We start from the raw sequence: 20706 nt of genomic DNA on the forward strand, positions 1-20706 counted from the left end.
ATTCTGCTAGCTATAGACACACACAGTGAGAGAGACACTCAAAATGAAGTTTAATAGATAAAACTGTGTTCCTATTTCTTCAAAAATATAAGTATAAATTAGTAAAAGTGTTACTAAGAGTTAATTCCAAGAATTATATTTTCTTTCAGTGGTCGCAGTTAACATACCATAAGTAAATAAGGTATAATAATCTTTTTATGCAGACATTATGAAATTTCCCAAATGATTCTATAAATTATCTTCTAATAAACAAGAACTAAATCACTGACAACTTTCAGTTGTAAAAGAGGTGAATTCAAACGAAAGTTTGCTCGATAATACACAATCTTGTAGTGTGTTTAAGGTAATAACTGAGATAATACACAATCTTGTAGTGTGTTTAAGGTAATGACTGAGATAATACACAATCTTGAAGTGTGTTTAACGTAATGACTGATATAATACACAATCTTGTAGTGTGTTTAAGGTAATGACTGAGATAATACACAATCTTGTAGTGTGTTTAAGGTAATGACTGATATAATACACAATCTTGTAGTGTGTTTAAGGTAATGACTGAGATAATACACAATCTTGTGGTGTGTTTAACGTAATAACTGAGATAATACACAATCTTGTAGTGTGTTTAAGGTAATTACTGAGATAATACACAATCTTGTAGTGTGTTTAAGGTAATGACTGATATCATACAGAATCTTGTAGTGTGTTTAACGTAATGACTGAGATAATACACAATCTTGTAGTGTGTTTAAGGTAATGACTGATATAATACACAATCTTGTAGTGTGTTTAACGTAATAACTGAGATAATACACAATCTTGTAGTGTGTTTAAGGTAATTACTGAGATAATACACAATCTTGTAGTGTGTTTAAGGTAATGACTGATATAATACAGAATCTTGTAGTGTGTTTAACGTAATGACTGAGATAATACACAATCTTGTAGTGTGTTTAAGGTAATGACTGAGATAATACACAATCTTGTAGTGTGTTTAAGGTAATGACTGATATAATACACAATCTTGTAGTGTGTTTAAGGTAATGACTGAGATAATACACAATCTTGTAGTGTGTTTAAGGTAATGACTGATATAATACAGAATCTTGTAGTGTGTTTAACGTAATGACTGAGATAATACACAATCTTGTAGTGTGTTTAAGGTAATGACTGAGATAATACACAATCTTGTAGTGTGTTTAAGGTAATGACTGATATAATACACAATCTTGTAGTGTGTTTAAGGTAATGACTGAGATAATACACAATCTTGTAGTGTGTTTAAGGTAATGACTGAGATAATACACAATCTTGTAGTGTGTTTAAGGTAATGACTGATATAATACACAATCTTGTAGTGTGTTTAACGTAATGATAGAGATAATGGGCAATAAATCTTTTATTAAATAAACAGACAATTTGTCATGTTAAGTGTGGGACAGATATCACTCCTACTAGTTCCATTATATTTTTAAGATCGAATATACGCCTTGAGGGAACATCCCTGGATTAAGATACATGGTTAAAACTTCAAGCAGCTTGATTGGGGGTTGGGGGTAAGTTTGAATGGTTTAACCTACTACAAGCAAACTTACTTATGTTTCCTTTCTTACCAAATGTTCACAGCTGAGTGAACTAGCTTCCCTATTGATCGGTTTTCTTATGCGTGCAGCAACCACAAGGTTTCGGAGAAAAAAACTGAAACCAATGGTCAAAATTGGACAACTTAGCAAAGGTCTCTTTAAAACACCATGGAACAGGGATATAAGAATGGCTAAAGTTAACTGAAAAATCTTTATGCACGTAATGAATAGAGTTTCGTACATATGCAATCCCACAATATGTGGACAAATTAAATCTAGTAATATTAAAAAAAATTTGCACATGCATTATTAAAAATGCTCCATTTTAAAGGAAAGTCTTACCCAGCAAGATTAAAATAGTGGGAGTATAAAACAACAAAGTTTGCAATTAGTATTTCATTAACCACATTCAAGACTTATAGATAAAACTTCAGTTAATAAAACATATATCATGTTCAGACTTCAGGTCTGATGCATTTTAGATTTATTGAAGTTGTGGAATTATTACTGGATAGGAATAATAGCACCAGTAGCTATAGAAGTCTGTAAATAACTAAGAGTTTGTAAAATTCAGTTAGTAAGAATAAACTGGGAGGTATAAGTGACAAAATTAAAATATTAAGCTAGGATGTATAATACGTTTGTTTTTTTTGTTGTTTTTTTTAATTTCGCGCAAAGCTACACAAGGGCTATCAGCGCTAGCCGTCCTTAATTTAGCAGTGTAAAACCAAGGGGAAGGCAGCTTGTCATCACAGCCTACCGCCAATTTTTGGGCTACTCTTTTACCAATAAATAGTAGGATTGACCGAACATTATAACTCCTACATGGCTAAAAGAGCGAGCATGTTTGGTGCGACAGGGATGTGTAAAACACAATTATTCATTGAATGTTACATATTATAATTTATCTCGGACGAGTTTCCAATTTATTATGCTACGTATTACAATCTGGATTTTGAAATTAATTAAACGTCAGTATGTATCAGATTTATGATATTTGTCAGTAAGATTGTTATACACAGCTTTTTTCTTAACACAAATATATTTTAATATACAAACAACAATACAATATATAATAACGGCCATTACAAATAGGTGTCATAAATAATGATATATATACAAGAGTTTTACAAAATTACAAACGATACCGAGTTTTCAGTTTTATCTTAAACAAAATATTTTATCGACAGTTCACGATGAGTGGATTAATTCTATGTTGAAACATAGGTACACTACACTTGACGGAGAACTAGCTAGCTTCTTCACACACGAGTGTTTTTCAATAACGAAAATATCTAATGTCCTCGTAGAAATATTAACATCCGAAGTTAATTAGTCGAAGTTAAACAGTTTGTAACGTTCGAAATCTATAAACGTTTCTAGCCAAACATCTGTAGTTTTCTGATTGATAAGCGGTTATCACAGTTACATCTTCCGAGGTTTATACTAATTGTATATTACCTACAATACAAAGCTGTCTCTTGGTGCGTCGATTCATAAACTTTTAGGGTGAGGTTCTCAAAAGTTCAGTTGGTAACAATATTGGAAGATATATATTGTTGATTCTTACACTCGAGAATCTTTTACAAATTTAGAAAATAGTTGAGATATTCGCAATACACATTTAACAATATAAGTTATATGTATTTCGAAATATATATTAAACTAAAACAAACACAGATATTAAAATAAATATAGATTAGCAAATCTGTTACATACAAATTTAACACTACGTGAGACAAAGTTAATTAATATAAGGTATTATTTTATGAAGCTTACCTAAAGTGATAAACCACAGGAAAATAACATAGTTCAATATGATGTATAAAGAGACAAAATTAATGCAAAAAACTGCATACTGGGCTAGCTTCATCTTATGAATAAGATAGGGCACTACAAAAAATAGTCGCTACTTGACAAGTTTCCAGAGTCAATCACTGAAAGGCCCGGCATGGTCAGGTGATTAAGGCACTCGACACTTCATTTCACATCAGCGAAAAATTGTCATACATGCTGCACATAATGTTAACAAATAATGTAACTCGGCATGGCCAAGCGTGTTAAGGCGTTCGACTCGTAATCTGAAGGTCGCGGGTTCGAATTCCGGTCGCATCAAACATGCTCGCCATTTCATCAGTGGGAGCGTTATAATGTGATGGTCAATCCCACTATTTGTTGGTAAAAGAGTACCCCAAGAGTTGGCGGTGAGTGGTGGTGACTAGCTGCCTTCCCTCTAGTCTTAAAGTGCTAAATTAGGGATGGCTAACGCAGATTGCTCTCGTGTTTTACCAAACCTGGGGTTTTATCATGACTCTTTGAAACACTAGAATGTTTTACCAAACCTGGAGTTTTATCATGACTCTTTGAAACACTAGAATGTTTTACCAAACCTGGGGTTTAATCATGACTCTTTGAAACACTAGAATGTTTTACCAAACCTGGGGTTTTATCATGACTCTTTGAAACACTAGAATGTTTTACCAAACCTGGGGTTTTATCATGACTCTTTGAAACACCAGAATGTTTTATCAAATCTGGGGTTTTATCATGACTCTTTGAAACACTAGAATGTTGATCAGATGTTACTTTTCATCATTTTAAAAGAGTGTTAGTTTTAGACTAATAGAAATAAGCAGTTAGAAACCGTAAAAATATTTTCTACTTCTTCTAAAAGCAAAACATTATATAGTAAACTAGCCAGGTAGGCACGAAACAAAATTACATTAGCAAATATGAATAGTTATTAGTGTATGTGTTTCTTATAGCAAAGCCACATCGGACTATCTGCTAATCCCATCAAGAGGAAGCGAACGCCTGGTTTTAGCGTTGTAAATCTGTAGACTTTCCGCTGTACTAGCGGGAGGCAGTTATTAGTGTTAATAATTGTTGTACGTATATTAATTTTTGTATGTATATTAGCGACGAGCTTAAAACTATTGACTTTAGGGCATAGTGGCACATTACAAGAGTACAATAAGATGAAATAGCATTGTTACGATGTTTCATCTGAAATCATTGTTTCATTTGACATCTAAAGTTCGAAGTCCACTTCGGATGGAATATTATTTTAAATTAGTTTTAAAATAATAATTAGAACAGAAAAAAGCGAAATGATATTAAACCGTTTAAAGTGTACAAAAACAAACAAAATAGAATAAAGGGGTCACTTTAGGTCCGTCATATAAACATGCGAAAAAAAATTCAGGTTATATGAAACGGTAAACTCTGCAATGATGTTATGTAAACGTAAGCAAGTTAAACAATAAAAATTTGAATTTCTTTGTATATTCATTTTGCAACTTACTTGTTCCAGTTACAGTAAAAATAAGACCAAGAATCCACAAGAGTTTTTATTGTTGTTTTGTTTAACTTATCCAATTTTATGTTATACCTATAAGGGATTTGGCTTTTCATATAACTTGGGTCTTTGTTTTGTATCACATCTTTATACGGCTGATTCGTTCATTCTTACTTGGTTGATGTTTTTAAAAAGTAAAATGTTTTATTCAGCTAATAGAACATAAGGCAATCCCTTCCTTGCGATGCATATACTATTCTCGACCTCTTGTGTACCAAACGCGTGCTGTGCCACATGAGCCAAAACCCGAGAAATATGTTCACATACGCAACACTATTAAGAGGAATGCTCTATATACACTGCTGGCCAAAAGCTTAAGGCCAATGAACATAAAGAAAAAATATGCATTTTGCGTTGTTAGACTCAACCACTTATTTAAGCAGAGCTTCGAAAGATGAAAATAAGAAAAGGGAAAATAAAAATTAAAACTGTTTTTAGCATTTAATAGGGAAACTGTGATCACTATGAAATTAGCCTAAATACTAGTTTGTCAAAAGTTTAAGACCATACCAAAAAGAAGTCCTAAACAGGGCAGGAAATGACCAACAAGAGGTCTCAGTAGTGAGTTGCGCGGCCGTCATTGCGAATAACTGCAAACATTTGCTTTGACATGGTCGATATAAGCGTTTGCAGAAGGCTGACTGGAATGTTATTCCAAGTGGTGTAGATGGCTTCACGAAGATCATGTACTGTTTGGAATTGACGTCTATTTCTATAGACTTTCCTTACCATCCACCCCCAAACATTTTCAATGGGGTTCAGTTCGGGCGAACACGCTGGATGGTACAAAAGAATCACGTTATTCGCCATGTAAAAGTCCTTTATTCTGCGGACATTATGGATTGCAGCGTTGTCTTGCTGAAAGATCCAGTCATTTCCACACAAGCGAGGGCCTTCAGTCAATAAGGATGCTCTCTCCAACATGCCAATGTAGCCAGCTGCTGTTTGACGTCCCTGTATAACCTGAAGCTCCATTGTTCCATGGAAGGAGAAAGCACCCAAGATCATGATGGAACGTCCTTCACTGTGTCGTGTAGAAAATGTCTTCGGTGGGATATCCTTATCGTGCCAGTAACGTTGGAAGCCATCTCGACCATCCAGGTTAATGTTTTTCTCATCAGAAAACAAAACCTCCTTCCACTTTTCTTCGTCCCATGTTTGGTGCTTCTTAGCAAAGTTTAACCGAGCTGTTTCGTGGTGTGGAAGGAGGCTTGGCCTTTGAAGACGTTTACAGAATTTAAAGTTTTTTTCTCGTAGATACCGTCTTATTGTTCTTGAGCCGCATTCTGCATCCGTAAGGGCCTTAATCTGGTTCGACGATCGGTTGGTGTCTTGCCGGACAACCCGTAGAATCGTTCTGCTCAACGCCGGCGAAATTTTCTTGGGCCGACCACATGAAATCCTCGTTCCGTATCCCTCGGGGTTTTTTAAGAAATTTGCAACAGCAGTTTTACTACGCCCAATCTCACTAACAATGGCACGCTGAGAGAGACCTTGCGTTTGCAGCTCAACAATTATGCCACATTCAAACTCTGTCAACTTTTTAGCCTTTGCCATGTTTTTACCCAATGTAGCATAGGAGATGTTAGTGGGAGATGTAGAGAACGCTAATGCTTGAACACAAATGACTAAATTTTGTTACGTGTTTACTGATTAACGCTTTGTTTCAGTATGGTCTTAAACTTTTTGACCAGCTAGTATTTAGACTAATTTCATAATGTACACATTTCCCCTATTAAATACTAAAATTTTTTTTTTTTTATTTTCCATTTTCTTATTTTTACTTTTCGAAACTCTACTCAAATAAGTGGTTGAGTCTAACAACGCAAAATGCATATTTTTTCTTTATGTTCATTGGCCTTAAGATTTTGTCCAGCAGTGTATGTGAGAAGGGTATATCGTTCAAATAGATATATTCTTTAAATAATACGGTCGTTGTATTATATAGTTCAAAATGAATGAAACAAAAATATACTAAATGAAGCATAAAGTTTTGTATTTAGATTTAAATTAAAGTGTAAACATGGAGGGACCATCTTTCTGGATAATCGCCATCTTTGACTAATATTTTGAGATTTTTTCTTGATCAAAGTCTTGATAAAGCAACGTTATAAGATAGTGGTAATTTAAAAGTGTACAAAGTGACTGCCGTCGATTGTCTCTATTTCATTTTTTTCCCTTCCATAAGGGTATCAATTTTTTTTACTCTCTCCTAAAGTATAAACAAAATGGCGGGCCACGACACTTGATATTCTTTTTCCCTGGTTGGTAAACTCATTCTTTACGTACGAAGCGTAATTTTACTTTAGGCGTAATTGTTGACTTTTCTGAGTCTGTTGGAACTCATATTGAGGTGTAACGGTACTGCGTTTTTCATTAGCCATGAAAAGCTTGATTGAATAGTTGAAATTAAACACAAACCTACACAATGGGCTCTCTGCACTCTACCTCTCACGGGTATCAAAATCTAGTTTCTAGCTGTGTAACTTTGTAGACATACCGCTGTACCACTGGGAAGCACCAGAGAAAGATAAAGAATTAACATATTTTCTTGTGTGTTTTTTATGTTACTGGAATAATGTTATTTAAAATTAATGTTACAGAATTCGTAGTTTTACAATCGTATAGAACAATGCTCTCGTGTAAATGTAAGTTATCATTGAATAATTAGCTTGTAGGTATATAGATTTTCCGTATGAGCTAGCATGCATATATCCATATTTTACAGAATTTATACTAAAATTACGTTTTTTCCATTCTTTATACATTATTTTAATTCACGCTTTATCTACTACTGACTTTCAAATTCGGTGACATTATAGCCAACGTAATAATGTTTTCTTTCTTAACATCCCAGATTTTCCATTATTTCAAAACAAAATTCAATTTTCTTTTATTTTTAAATTTTGTGATATTTTTAGCTAACAGTCTGTTTTTGCTTAGGTTTTGTCGAACGACTTAACAACTTAAATACTTAACCAGTATTTTTAAATAAATTTGTATATAAATGATTTCATACTGTCATAATAACGTGTAAATATTAAAATTTACGAGAAAAAATTTGAAATATAAAAATACTTAGTTTTTAAACACATGAATTGATTTAGAGAGCAATACTGGTATGTAATAAAAAGGAAGAAGATGCTATACACATTTAATATTCAGTAAACGATAAGAAGATTTTTTATAGGCTACTGAAAATACGAATATCCAATCAATGTAAGTACAAGGCACGTGACAACATGCACGTACTCGTTTGGTCACGTATTGCCAAGCATTGTATAAAACTTATTACGTTTTATTTTCTTTTTCATTCATCATACTACAAGTTAACATGTCATGAACGTTTTATATACTGGGTAATAAAGCAAACTGCTTTCAGATATTTCTACCAGAAAGTAATAAATAATTTAGAAATGTAGTGTATTGATTACCGTAAGGCTGGTGGCTCATGTTGAAAACAATATGGAGAATGCAGGTGAAATTATATTTATAATCAAAATAACTATAGCAGAATAAGATTAATACGAAGTGTAAACTTTGAAGACATTTTATTTACGTTTATTAAAAATTTATGATATTCGAACAATGGCTAAAGTTTGGTTTTCACACTCCAAAGCCAGAATTATCATCAAAGAATAAATTTGCACCACTAACGGTAGAACCTCTTCCTTACAATATAGAACAATGTCCTATTCATGTCTAATATAGTAGGGTTAGAACATTACTTTTCACACAAAGAACATGAGAAATAAACCGAATCTGCGGTTTATGTTAACCTACGCAAAAGTTTGTGCTCAACTAGACTAACTCCCGCCTGTCAGTTTCGTAGTGAAGGCTTATTAGAATTATTGTATTTTTTTTCACAAAAACACACACACCAGTATGCTATGTAATTGAACAAAAGACAAATACATTACGTTTATTAACACTGATGCAATGATTAGATTCAGTTCCACCATAAGAAAAGCATGTGGCACATGTATACATATATAACTTAGGTTTATATTGTTATATACCTAAATACCTCTAAGTAAGGCCCGACATGGTCAGGTGGTTTGGACACTTGACTTCTAATGCCCGTGACACCAAACATGCCTGCACTTTCAGCCGCGGGGGCGTTATAAGGCTATAGTCAATCCCTCTATTCGTTGGTAAAAGAAAAGCCCAATACTTGACGGTTGGTGGTGATAACTAGCTGCCTTCCCTCTAGTCTTACACTGTTAATTAGAGACGGCTAGCCAGATAGTTCTCGTGTAGCTTTGGGCGAAAATAAAAAAAACAACAAATAAACAATACTTCTAAGTGTTAATCTAAAGGTTATCAGTTTTAGTAAAATATGTTCTTCATTATATAATGTAATATAACATAATATAATGCAATATAATATGAATTGTTGAGTTATGTAACAAATTACAATATTCATATATGTATTTACTTTCCTGTTTAGACTAACGTGAGTGAGTGATTAATAAATAATCACTGAATTACCAAACAGACAAGAGTATTGTATAGTACGTTTTCCTATTGATTCGAATTGGAAAACGAGTTTAATGTAGTTGCGTGAATCTCACGAATGTTTAACGTGTTTCCTTTCATAAGGAAATGTAACTACCAACACAGCTGCTGGAGAAAGTGTTACTGCTCGATAATAGACTTCTTATTAATCATTGTGTGTGAGTTTTCTGTTAACTATTTAAAGCGTTTGATTTTTAGATGTTCCTAATAATTGGTACTTTAATAACCAGTTATTTGTTGATCCATGAACCTATGATTGGTTGGTCCCTGAACATTTTAATTTGTGCTTGATTGGTCCATGCACTTTATAAGTTGTAAATGGTTGGCCCTTGCACCTTATAACTTGTACTCGATTGACCCATGTCATTTATAACTTGTAAGTGATTTGAATCAGATATTTCAAGAGAAGGATGCTCTATGTTTAAAAACACATTTACGTCGAAATATAAGTTAAAAATTAGCAAATCCCTTGTTGTGTGTGTGTGTATATATATATATATATGTATTGTTTGTGGCATTACCTGCTGTACAGTATTGCTATAGTATCACATCAGTGTGTGTACTGTATATTATTTGTAGATATTAATTGTGAATTATTTTTTGTATTTGGGTCGCTTTGGTGTGTTTCTGTTAAACGATATTAATACGGGTTTGTTGCCAACTTACATGAAACATACACTGCATACCCTTTAACATCTAAAGTCTTCTGTAATGTGTGTTAAAAAAAAAGTCATTAATTTCAAGTTTCGTTACTGGTGTAAATTAAATGGCTTTGAGCAAATTTGGTTGGAAAGTATTTATTGGATTATTGATTTCTGGAAGAAAGAGAACAGCACTTTTAAGTTAGTTCAATGCACACACATAAATGCAGCTTGGTGCGTTGATTGAGAACAAGCTGAACAATTCAGCAGTGTAGCGCCAGGTCTATTCATTAATCATTGTACCAAATACAGGGAAACATCTTAAACCTAAACATACTATGTATATTCATACATCGCCTGTACCTCTTACAATCAATCTACCCGAGGTGGCGCTGCTAATGCTGCGATGTGTTAGACGGTCTGTCACGTGACACTTGTAGTTTTTATCAGAGTCCGATTTTTGAGCGTTTCGAATGTGGAGCTCACCGCTAGAAAAGAGCACGTACTTAGAATCCGGATCTGGAATAAAGAAATATATGTTTATAGAATTGTTCCAGTTCATTTTAATAACATATATTTCTATAAATAGATAAACTGGAAAAGTATAATGTTTATTGAAATACGTCATTTCGATAGTGTTTCCAAATTATCATCAGATTAAAAAATTAATAGAATTTTTTATAAACATAAAATAAAAGTTAATTTTGAAAGAAAAAACATTAAAATTGTAATCAATCTAAATTACTTGTTTCATGTCATTAAAAGTAAAGAACGGAATTTAATACATGAGTTTGTTTAACAGAAATACGAAACTGAGGTAAATACTTGATCAAACTTGTTAGGAATTCAAAAGTAGCATAGATGATCGGTTTAATTTGGTATAAATATAAAACTAATGTAAATAGTTGATTAAGTTTTATAAAAATACAAAATTGAGGCGAGTGCTTGGTTCAGTTTGTTGAAAGTACGAAACAAAATGTTGTTGATGTACAACGAAAGATTTCACAATCATGAGTTGTTCTTTGATACAATTATTGTTATTCTTGTAAAACAGTGGAAATGTTATGAATGTATCCTTTACCACTAAGTGATTTTTGTATTCGTCGAATTGAGGTGATATTTTTCAAGTGCATGAGAAATATGTTGCCTTTTGTAGCCCATGGTGACACTGCGCACTTGTTCATAAAACTGTCTTTAAAAACGAAATGTGTTAACAAACATATAAAAAGTTGCAGTGTTGCAATAGATAATAGATTTTCCCCTGTAAGTTGTCGTCTTCTATTGGTCGTTTTAGGATAATCTCTATATCTTTATCTGTTAGCATGACTGTATATAGAGATAGAACCTCAAGACTAATAAAGGTTTCCTTATGTTAAGAAAAGTGTATTTTATTTTTGAAAACAATTTCTCAGTAATACTGAATTTATGCACTGGAATACTTAAGTGTAGGTTAGAACGACTACCAAATACTTTAAAAGCTGATAAGTTGACGTGTCAACTCACTAGCGATCTGATTGGACAAACAAGTTAATGAATCTTTAGCAGATGGTAGACTGTAGTGCAATTCTAGTCATTGTTGTTGGAACTTATTTATTTGTTTGGAGTTTTTTCTTTCTTTTTTCTTGAATAATCTAGTTGGGTTTTAACAACTTTTTAGTTGAATTAGGATCCAGTTATTACAAGCATCCATATTTAAATGGCTCTTCATTCTATTTATGAAATCGCCCTTTTCCGTCATCAATGTGTAACTTACTTCCTCAGCTGGAAGCCTACTGTTGTGTATAACGATGTTATAAACATAGGTCATAATAATAATAATTAGCATCCATTTTTACTAAGCTCATGATAAGAGTGAAAATTTATTATGTACATTTGTAGTAACTTGTTTGAATTGCACATATATAAATACAGATGGTGGAATAAGATATATTAAAATGACTTTGAATGTGCAAATCAGTAAGTCACATAGCAACTACTGCCGATATATAGCCGTTTGACTAGGCGTGTTTTTAAACTAAAATTTGACCCTCTTTGGCGGTGCAAAAGTAATGTGATGCCAACAAAAATTGATTATATTTGAGAAGGGTACGTAACAGTTCTTTCAGATGCACTCGTATCATAACGATATGTTTCAGTTGTGAGATTTAGAAGTCTTAAGACAGGTATATCCCTCGCTATTAATGACTTTAAAAAACAAAGTAATGTAGATCAGTCTGGGGCCTCAGGAACATTCAAAAACCAACGTGCAATAAGTAATACCGCTTATGGTAAGTGCAATATCTTATAAAGATGAGAATCCCTGAAGGCAAAAGCCGAGTATTAATCCCGAGCAAGAATATTTAAAATAATCAAGAAAATTTCATCAATATAAATTACAAATGCCATGTATCCACTAATGACATCCATAATATATCTAAAGAAAGAAGATCAACTGTAGAAAAAATTATATTAACCTTATTTAGCCAGGGAAAAATATGAGCATTTGGTGATATTAGAGAAAGCATATACGTACCTTAGTGACTGTTACAAAACTTGTACCATTTTAAACTAGCAAGTTGACGAAAATTTAGATATATCTCAAAACTATTTTGAAAATATTCATTATTATTAGACGATTTCTGTTTAACTGGAATGTCCAAGCAGAGGGCTGTGAAAATGTCATTATATTACACTAGATAAATTATGGAAACCATGTATGGAGGGATGGTTTGCTTTGGACCTGGGAGCCTTACGAAGTATCTTTTTTGCAATGGAAACTGCCCATCTGGTCAAGATAAGTGGTCAGGGCCAAACGTGGTGACATGGTTTGTAACACATGGTGAGGCTCCAAAATTGTTTTTTATATAACATATTCAATCCTCTGTATAAAGATACTCACTCTTGATAGATCCAAATCATTGGTGATTGGAAATGTTTAATACATTTATTTTATCTGGTGTAAATTTTCTACTCATTGATAAGTGGAAATATCTCCATCTTTAACTACAACCATAAAACTTAGATCTAACAACTATCTATCCAATGAAAAGAATACTAGCATAACCAAGACCTGGTGCTGAATCCTTCTGTTGATGCAACGTGGAAAACTGTTTTCCGCTAATAAATTATTCCACTGTTGGAATTTATGCTATTGCAGTTGTGGTTAATTAAAAAAATAGTAGAGTGGCACTGTCATAAATGCTCAGGATAAATTATAAAAAAACTTCCAAAGATGTTTTAGTGTCGTTAGTAAATACGTTCATCAATCTTAGGCTTCACAAGACACTACCAGAATATGTTTCTATTCTATTTGTGGTAACTTCAATTAGTAAATTTCTTCAAGTAAGATTTTGGTGGATGTAAGAACAAAAGAAAATTTAAACTTGCTATTAAGGTCATACCAAGACAGTTCACAACATTCTTCACAGCATCTAGAGAATTATTATTGAGATGTCCGTTACACCCACCTACTCTTGAACAAAATCAAAAGTCCAAAAGTTAGAGCACCAGAAACCACAAACAGGTTTATCTTGCAAAATCTAACATAATAGATATCATCATACGTCATTTGTTCGTTCCTTTGTTTGGAAGTGAGCACAAAGCAACACAATGGACTATCTGTGCTCGAAGCCCAGTTTTTAGTGGTGTGAGTCCGCAGATATGCCGCTGTGCCCCTATAGTGGTCATAGGTCATAATAAGATGCATTGCTACGATGGGACTGAGAATTAAAACAGCATGCAATAAAATTCTTGGAAACTGATCAAGGTTGTTGTTGTTGTTTTGAATTAAGCACAAAGCTACATAATGGGCTATCTGTGCACTGCCCACCACGGGTATCAAAACCCGGTTTTTATCGTTGTAAGTCCGCAAACTTACTGCTGAGCCACTGGAGGGCAACCGATAAAGAAAAAAAAATAATATTAAGAATGTGAAAGAACAGTAGGAAAAAAAAACATAAGCCAATGAGCAGCGCCAATTACGTCATGCCGATTAATGATTAATGTTCCTGTTCAGTGATTCCATGTTTTAAAGAAGGTGATGACAATAACGACCTGAAGAAACTTAGACCTCGAGACTTTTAACCTTCATCACTGGAAAATCCTATTTAATACTCTAAAAGGAGAAATCCATTGATTATGCACAAGTGTGGAACACTATTTTATAAAAAACTGAGAGCTTATGCAGAATCGTATTTGAATAAATTTAGAAAATCTCAAAATCTCAAACAAGTCATACATTGGATTATGTATATAGCAGAGGAAGTTAATATGAATATTAAAATATTTAATTTAAAAACACAAACCCCTTGAGTGACACAGCGGACTTATAATGTTAGAAACCGGTTTTCGATACCCATGGTGGGCAGAGCACAAATAGCTCATTGTGTTGTTTTGTGTTTATCTTCAAACTAACAACCAAAAATGCAAAATAAGCAATAACGTATGATGATGACCTGAGGAGGTCAACAAGGTTTTAATTGATGTGTTTTAATAAACGTTTTGATACCTAATATCAGCCGTTTCTACAACATACATATTTACTTCAAATGGGTTAGCCGTAATCTTGAATACATTGGATTAGTGAAATGGCTTCGAATGATCTAGGAATAATATTTGTAAACAAAAAAACATGCAATTATGAGAAAAAATAAGAGATGTAATTTTAATAGTTTACATTAAAAACATCAGCAAAAATAAGACATGTTGATGCAGTGTGATAAAAATATTTGAAGCCACGTAAGGTATTCTAGAAGATTTATAAGTCTTCTTAATAGAGGAATAAAAGTAGGATGTATGTGATATTATACAATTAAAAAACAGGAATAAAATATTAATAGGAAACAAAGCACTAGTAGAAACACGAACTTCTTGGTAAAGGCAACAGACATCACTAACACCTCTAGACCTATTGCATTAATTTCATTTATAAAACATCTAAACGAGTTATTAGATACTAAATTAATGATGAAACTCTATTGAAAGGAGTTGTTTTTCTTCTAGCTATTAAGGCGTTATAAATGAATGCAACTAAATGATATATTATCAAACATTATTTAAATATGATGATAAATGAATATGAAGGCCACCATAAACTGGTATTCTTGTATCAGAAAAATAAATAGATGTATAGAGAATGGATGTTCTAGAAACAAAGTAGAATATGAGATCATACAGTTACTTCCATCATAAATTTGTCAAACACATGCTTTTCCTATCTTTGGAGTTCTACGGTCTAATGAAAAAACATGAACAGTAAACATATTGAAACTGATCAGCAGTATTTGAAATGTTGTTATTTATCAAAAACCAGACAAACAATCTAACAGAAATTAAATAAAACTCATCTCTACACAACTTATAACTGAGCCATTTAGTTCTGCTGCGAAGACATGTAAAAGTCTTTCCAATTGGTTGTAATTACTAATCATCCAAATGGATCCTAACTTTGCATAAATAATATTTCAACACAAAAATGGGTTGGTTTTAAGAGGCAATAATACATGTGTTTTTCTTTTGTTAAAATAAAATGAAATAACAACAATGTGTTAAAGGTTTCATAATTATCATATTATTCACTGAAAGTGAAAATAAATTTTTTAAAATCATTTTTGGTTAGATCTTAACTTGAAAAAATTGTGTATTGTCTTATTCTGTTATAAAGCAGTTTTATTATTGTATCTGCTACTCAAAAACTGTGTATGATGCAAGTAAATATCTTTAGTCACAAGGACAACGAGTGATGTATAACTTATCATAATTAAATGTGCTGTTGTATATGATATTTAGTAAAGATTTTTCTCACTAAAAATAAAGCTTAGTTTCATATATTTGAAGAAAGCCTTAACCGGAAATATTGACTATTAGGAATCAACATTACTGATATTGGAAGCTCAGTTAGAGACGGGTTTCCAGTCGGGGAACAAAAATATTAACAACAGAAATTGTCACTGAGGGCAACCATGAAAATAAGGCAAAGCATAAGAAATGGAAAATAAAACCAGTTACAGAAATGCATACAGTAATTTCGCGCGTGTTTTAAGTGTAGATTCTGTATGTTTTTCTTCTGAATAAACTTTATTATGTTATCATAAGCTGAAATGTTCAAAATATATCTTACAGAATCACTGAAACAACAGTATGTAAACCTATGCTGTCATTCTATCCAGGTATTGTATCTACTCCAAAGTTGATTATCTTATCCATTGCACCCGTCTCAAGTCTGTATCTCTATTCAACATCCTTATTATTTGAGTGATCAATAAATACATTTGAGAATCTTTGGCACGTACACTAATTTACCTTTCTAGTTTTCTAATGGTTATAATGAGCTGAGTTCATTACATTTAACACATCACTAATTGAAGATTGCGCATCTTGACAAAAGCTCTGCAATGTTATTTCCATTGTAAAATGATCTGTTTTTTAAATGTCATGATTAAAGTAATCCCCTGCTCTTTCTATAATATATTTAATATAAGGTTTCTCAACATCCGTTTCAACTGTCCGATCACACAGATATCCTTAAACGCTAAATGAATACCTGTTGCGTCCTCTAGCTGTTTAAGATACGAGAAGGTTGAACACGTGTCGTGGAAATAACTTCAGTATGCATAACTTATGTGTTTTTGTCATACAGAACTCCTTATTGATTATGTTATGTAATGTTACCTGGGATACGTGACCTATCTGTTTTTGGATTCTTATCTGTTACAGGATACCTCACTTTGTTTACCACAGATGGAGTACGACATGTTCCATATTCCTTTGTTTTATATGCATTCTGTACAAAGGAATTCTCCATCTTAGAAATCCTCTATCTGAACACATATTTATGAGGTAAGTGGAATAGTGAAGGGATATTACATACCCTTCTCGAAAGCAGTTAAATGTCTGTGACATCACACTACCTATGACTTGCCAGTCAATATCAAACCTAGTTTTAAGACATTCTTCTCCACCGTTAGTTTATATTGGATTTGATTGTTAGGTAACTTGTTCATCTGCATATTTAAAATAATTTTTCGATAACGTATTAAAACCTCTAGAGTTCTTCAGAGACAGATATATCATTTATCTCTTTAACTTCACAATTTAAAAATATCTCAATTAGTGTGGTAAACCAAATTACAAATGTACAATTTTTAACAAATATTGCAAAAAACAAACAAACAAACTTTTCTTTCCTTACAGTGAGGACTGCATGGCCAGGTGGTCAAGACACTCTACTCGTAATCTGAGAGTCATATACTCGCCCTTTTGACCAGTGGAGGCGTTATAATGTTACGATCAATCCCACTATTCGTTGATAAAAGAGTAGCCCAAGAGTTGGCAGTGGGTGGTGATGCCTAGTTGCCTTCCCACTAGTCTTACACTGCTAAACTAGGATGGCTAGCGCAGATAGCTCTCGGGTAACTTTGCGTGAAATTCAAACCAAACCAAAACCAATCCTTACAATTAGAGTTTTTAAAAGAATGATATGAAATGGGCCCTTTGGTTATATAAGAGTAGGTGGCAGAGAGGTATAAGTTTTTCTTCAGTTAACCAATAAAACAGGTGTGATGTGTTTTTCGTTTTAGTTGTTACTGACTGCCTTTCTTCAGCATGCATATGTAGGTGGGATTTAGATTCTTATGTGGTGTTTTAATTTCTTACATTTTCGATGAGCCTTAAGTCATTTTTTTGTGGAGTACAATGATTTTAGATATGTATTCTCAGTTACACACGATTTTAGCCTCTTGTAGGATATATTTCAGTGTTTGAGTATAAACCTATATTATGTGTTATCCTGACTTTATGTTTAAGACATATTGTATCCTGTCAAAGAAAGTTGTTGTTGATAATGTATGTTATAAATGGAAGCTTTCAATATGTCCTGATATACTAATTTTATCAATACTAATACAAATCTTTTATATTTTTTGATATATTATTTGTTATCATTTATTGGAGAAACGTTCTTAAAATGCATTCCAAAAACAAAGAATTTGCAATTAGATAATCAATTAGTTCAAGTGTTAAAAATACGTAACAAAATATTAAATCGTTTTTAATGTTTAAACATGCTGAAACTATTAATGTCTGAATTAATATACCTTTCTCTCCTTTTGTTACTTTATATTAATTTTAGCATAAAACAGTTTTTGTGAGAGTATTGAAATAAGTAAATATGTATGTTTTAATTTGCCAAATTATATAAATGACGCATCGAACTCGACTATTTAAATCTAAATTTAGTTCTGAATATTTATAGCTCCTCTGATAAACGAACTATAAAATAACAAACTAATTTGTTAAAACCAGTATTCTGTTTTTGTAATTAATCCATTTAAAGCTTAATTTTGATTTGATTTACAAAAATATTACATATTATAATAGCTTACCGAACGTAACTCTTTGAAACATGAACAATTAAAATACAATATAAGAAATATATATATATATATATATGATACATGTATTTGTTACATTGCGTTTATAAGGGTACGGAGCTAAGTGCTTACATTCACAAGGTCTCAACTCTTATCGCCTTTCACTATTTGCAGCCAATTGTGGGAAGGCAGTCACCTTTAAAACGTGTTTCAGAATTTGTACAAGGTAATCGTATATATATTGCATACTTTGAAGAGCGTAACTTGTACATTACTGCTGACAGGTAATTCTAGAAGGAAGTGCTTTTTGTTCAACAGCATATTTTATTTGAGCATCATTTTGAGGAACCATTAATGCAATTTCCGACAGTTAAAACACGTGAAAACATTTTCAGGACAAAAATTTAACCAGGATATTAACTGCCACTTATTCATGGGTATTGAGCTACGAAACTCAAAAATTCAGTTTATATCATAATTCCATAAGCAAAGATAATTAAAAATTTCAGAGCAATAAATACATTTTTGTTAAGATTTTACTCTGTTTTGATTTTAGAAAATTATGCAAGTTAATGCACTTATTTTCTTTCTTTGCGTCTAAAGCAAGGAAAATATTTAAAATGTTTAAGATGCTTAAATGCTACGCTACATTTACACATAAGCTCTTCAGGCTAAAACCTCTTTCTTGGACTACATATGTAAAAACACAATCCAAACATATAAGACATCCATTTAGAGACAAATATTAACTCTGAAAATTTCTTTTATGTAATTTTCGAAGAAAAAACATGGTTATAAAGGGGTAGCACTTAATTATTGACGAATATTTATATATCAAGTTTTATTATTTGTAACTGGAATTACAGCTTTAACGGATTATAACAAAATCCACTCAAACATTTGGAAATAGTTAAATCAGAAATAATTATTTTATCCACCATATCTACGTAATTTATTGTTATTTTTAAGCTTTTGCTTAAGGCATATATTTTATATGTAACTAAGTATGCCATTTTACTCGAAGTATACTTCTAGAAGACTACATGTCAGGGTACATGTAAGTGTGTTTGCAATGTAGAAAATGCTTGATTTGCTTTTCTTTAGTAAGGTTATTAATTTCTTCTTTTTGTTTCTGATAATACTTTGGGTTTTTTGATAAATTTTTTCTGTATATTATCACTTTTTTAACATTGGATTGGGAAACTTTACACTTTCTTTACTTGGAACAACCTATTAAAAAAATTAAATTGAACAATAAAATATACTCACCATAAGAACGCAATGGAAAGATCACCTGACCATCATCACGTGCCCAAGACGTAACTGTGACGTAATCTCTAAGATAATTTGGAATGTGGCACCTTAAAATTCCAGTATTTCCGCGTATAACATTTCCGTTGTAGACTTGAGCTTCGAACACCTGGTAGATGACTTCAAAATAAAAATACTTCGGTTAGAATAATTATCTTTTTTAATGGTATTTAAAAGCAATCCAAAGCAGACGAAAGCGATGAAGCTGGGATGTGGTGTGTAACAACATATAATTGTAGCAGTAAATTACCCAAGATGAAAGATGTTTTAAGTCAGGTAATTAAAATAATAAATGTTTATTATTTATGATACACAAAACAAAATGTATGATTACATAGATTCCCTGACATATTTTATAAAAATAAAATAAAGTGGTGATAAATTACTGAAATAATCTGAAATGAAATACCAGTTGCAATAATACAAATTCAGAACGTGATAGGAAGTTTATAATAGTGTGATTCTAAGTTATACCTATTACAAATGATGTAGCTAGTACAATACGTTGCATTTTCATCAAAACAAGATGAAATGAAACAATTAGGTGAAAAATATTGAAAACTTTACTATGGCTGGATATATGTTTAATTAATCAAGAAAAGAAAACACGAATGTGGCCAAATTGTTCTTAAGGGTACATTAACAAATGAAACATATAAGAACTTTAGGAAATATTGTGCTCATTGTAAGTAAAATTGTATTTTAATTTCCTTTGACCTTTCAGTGAAGATGTCAAGAATAAACACAAACATAAACACAAACAATTAAGGTTTTGCTAACAAAATATGGTAAAGAGTGAAAGCTGGAAAGCCATTAGTAACAGATCAATTCTTGAAGTTTGTAACATCTCAGAGTGCTAAGAAGAAAAATAACTCTTTAAAATGAAAAATAGGAAAAGCATAAGCGAGTCCTGAAACCATTGATATGTTAATAAGGCTAGAAATAAG

The 20706-nt window shown here is 32.2% G+C and overlaps 1 protein-coding gene across 9 annotated transcripts in view; it reads right to left on the reverse strand.

Annotated features, from left to right (window-relative positions):
- The window catches only part of LOC143233469 (cell adhesion molecule Dscam1-like), a 134570-nt gene that overhangs the window by 69639 nt on the left and 44225 nt on the right, over window positions 1-20706 (reverse strand). For all 9 annotated transcript variants that reach the window (XR_013018184.1, XM_076469729.1, XM_076469727.1 and 6 more), the window contains exons 3-4: window positions 19718-19879; window positions 10464-10619 (exon numbers count right to left, since the gene is read on the reverse strand). Coding sequence is in view for 8 of the 9 variants with exons in the window: in XM_076469729.1 (XP_076325844.1) it covers window positions 10464-10619; window positions 19718-19879 (318 nt within the window). In the remaining variant the exon portion in view is untranslated. The remainder of the gene's footprint in view (window positions 1-10463; window positions 10620-19717; window positions 19880-20706) is intronic.

This window comes from Tachypleus tridentatus, chromosome 12 (genome assembly GCF_004210375.1).
Source record: "Tachypleus tridentatus isolate NWPU-2018 chromosome 12, ASM421037v1, whole genome shotgun sequence".
Lineage (NCBI taxonomy): Eukaryota > Metazoa > Arthropoda > Merostomata > Xiphosura > Limulidae > Tachypleus > Tachypleus tridentatus.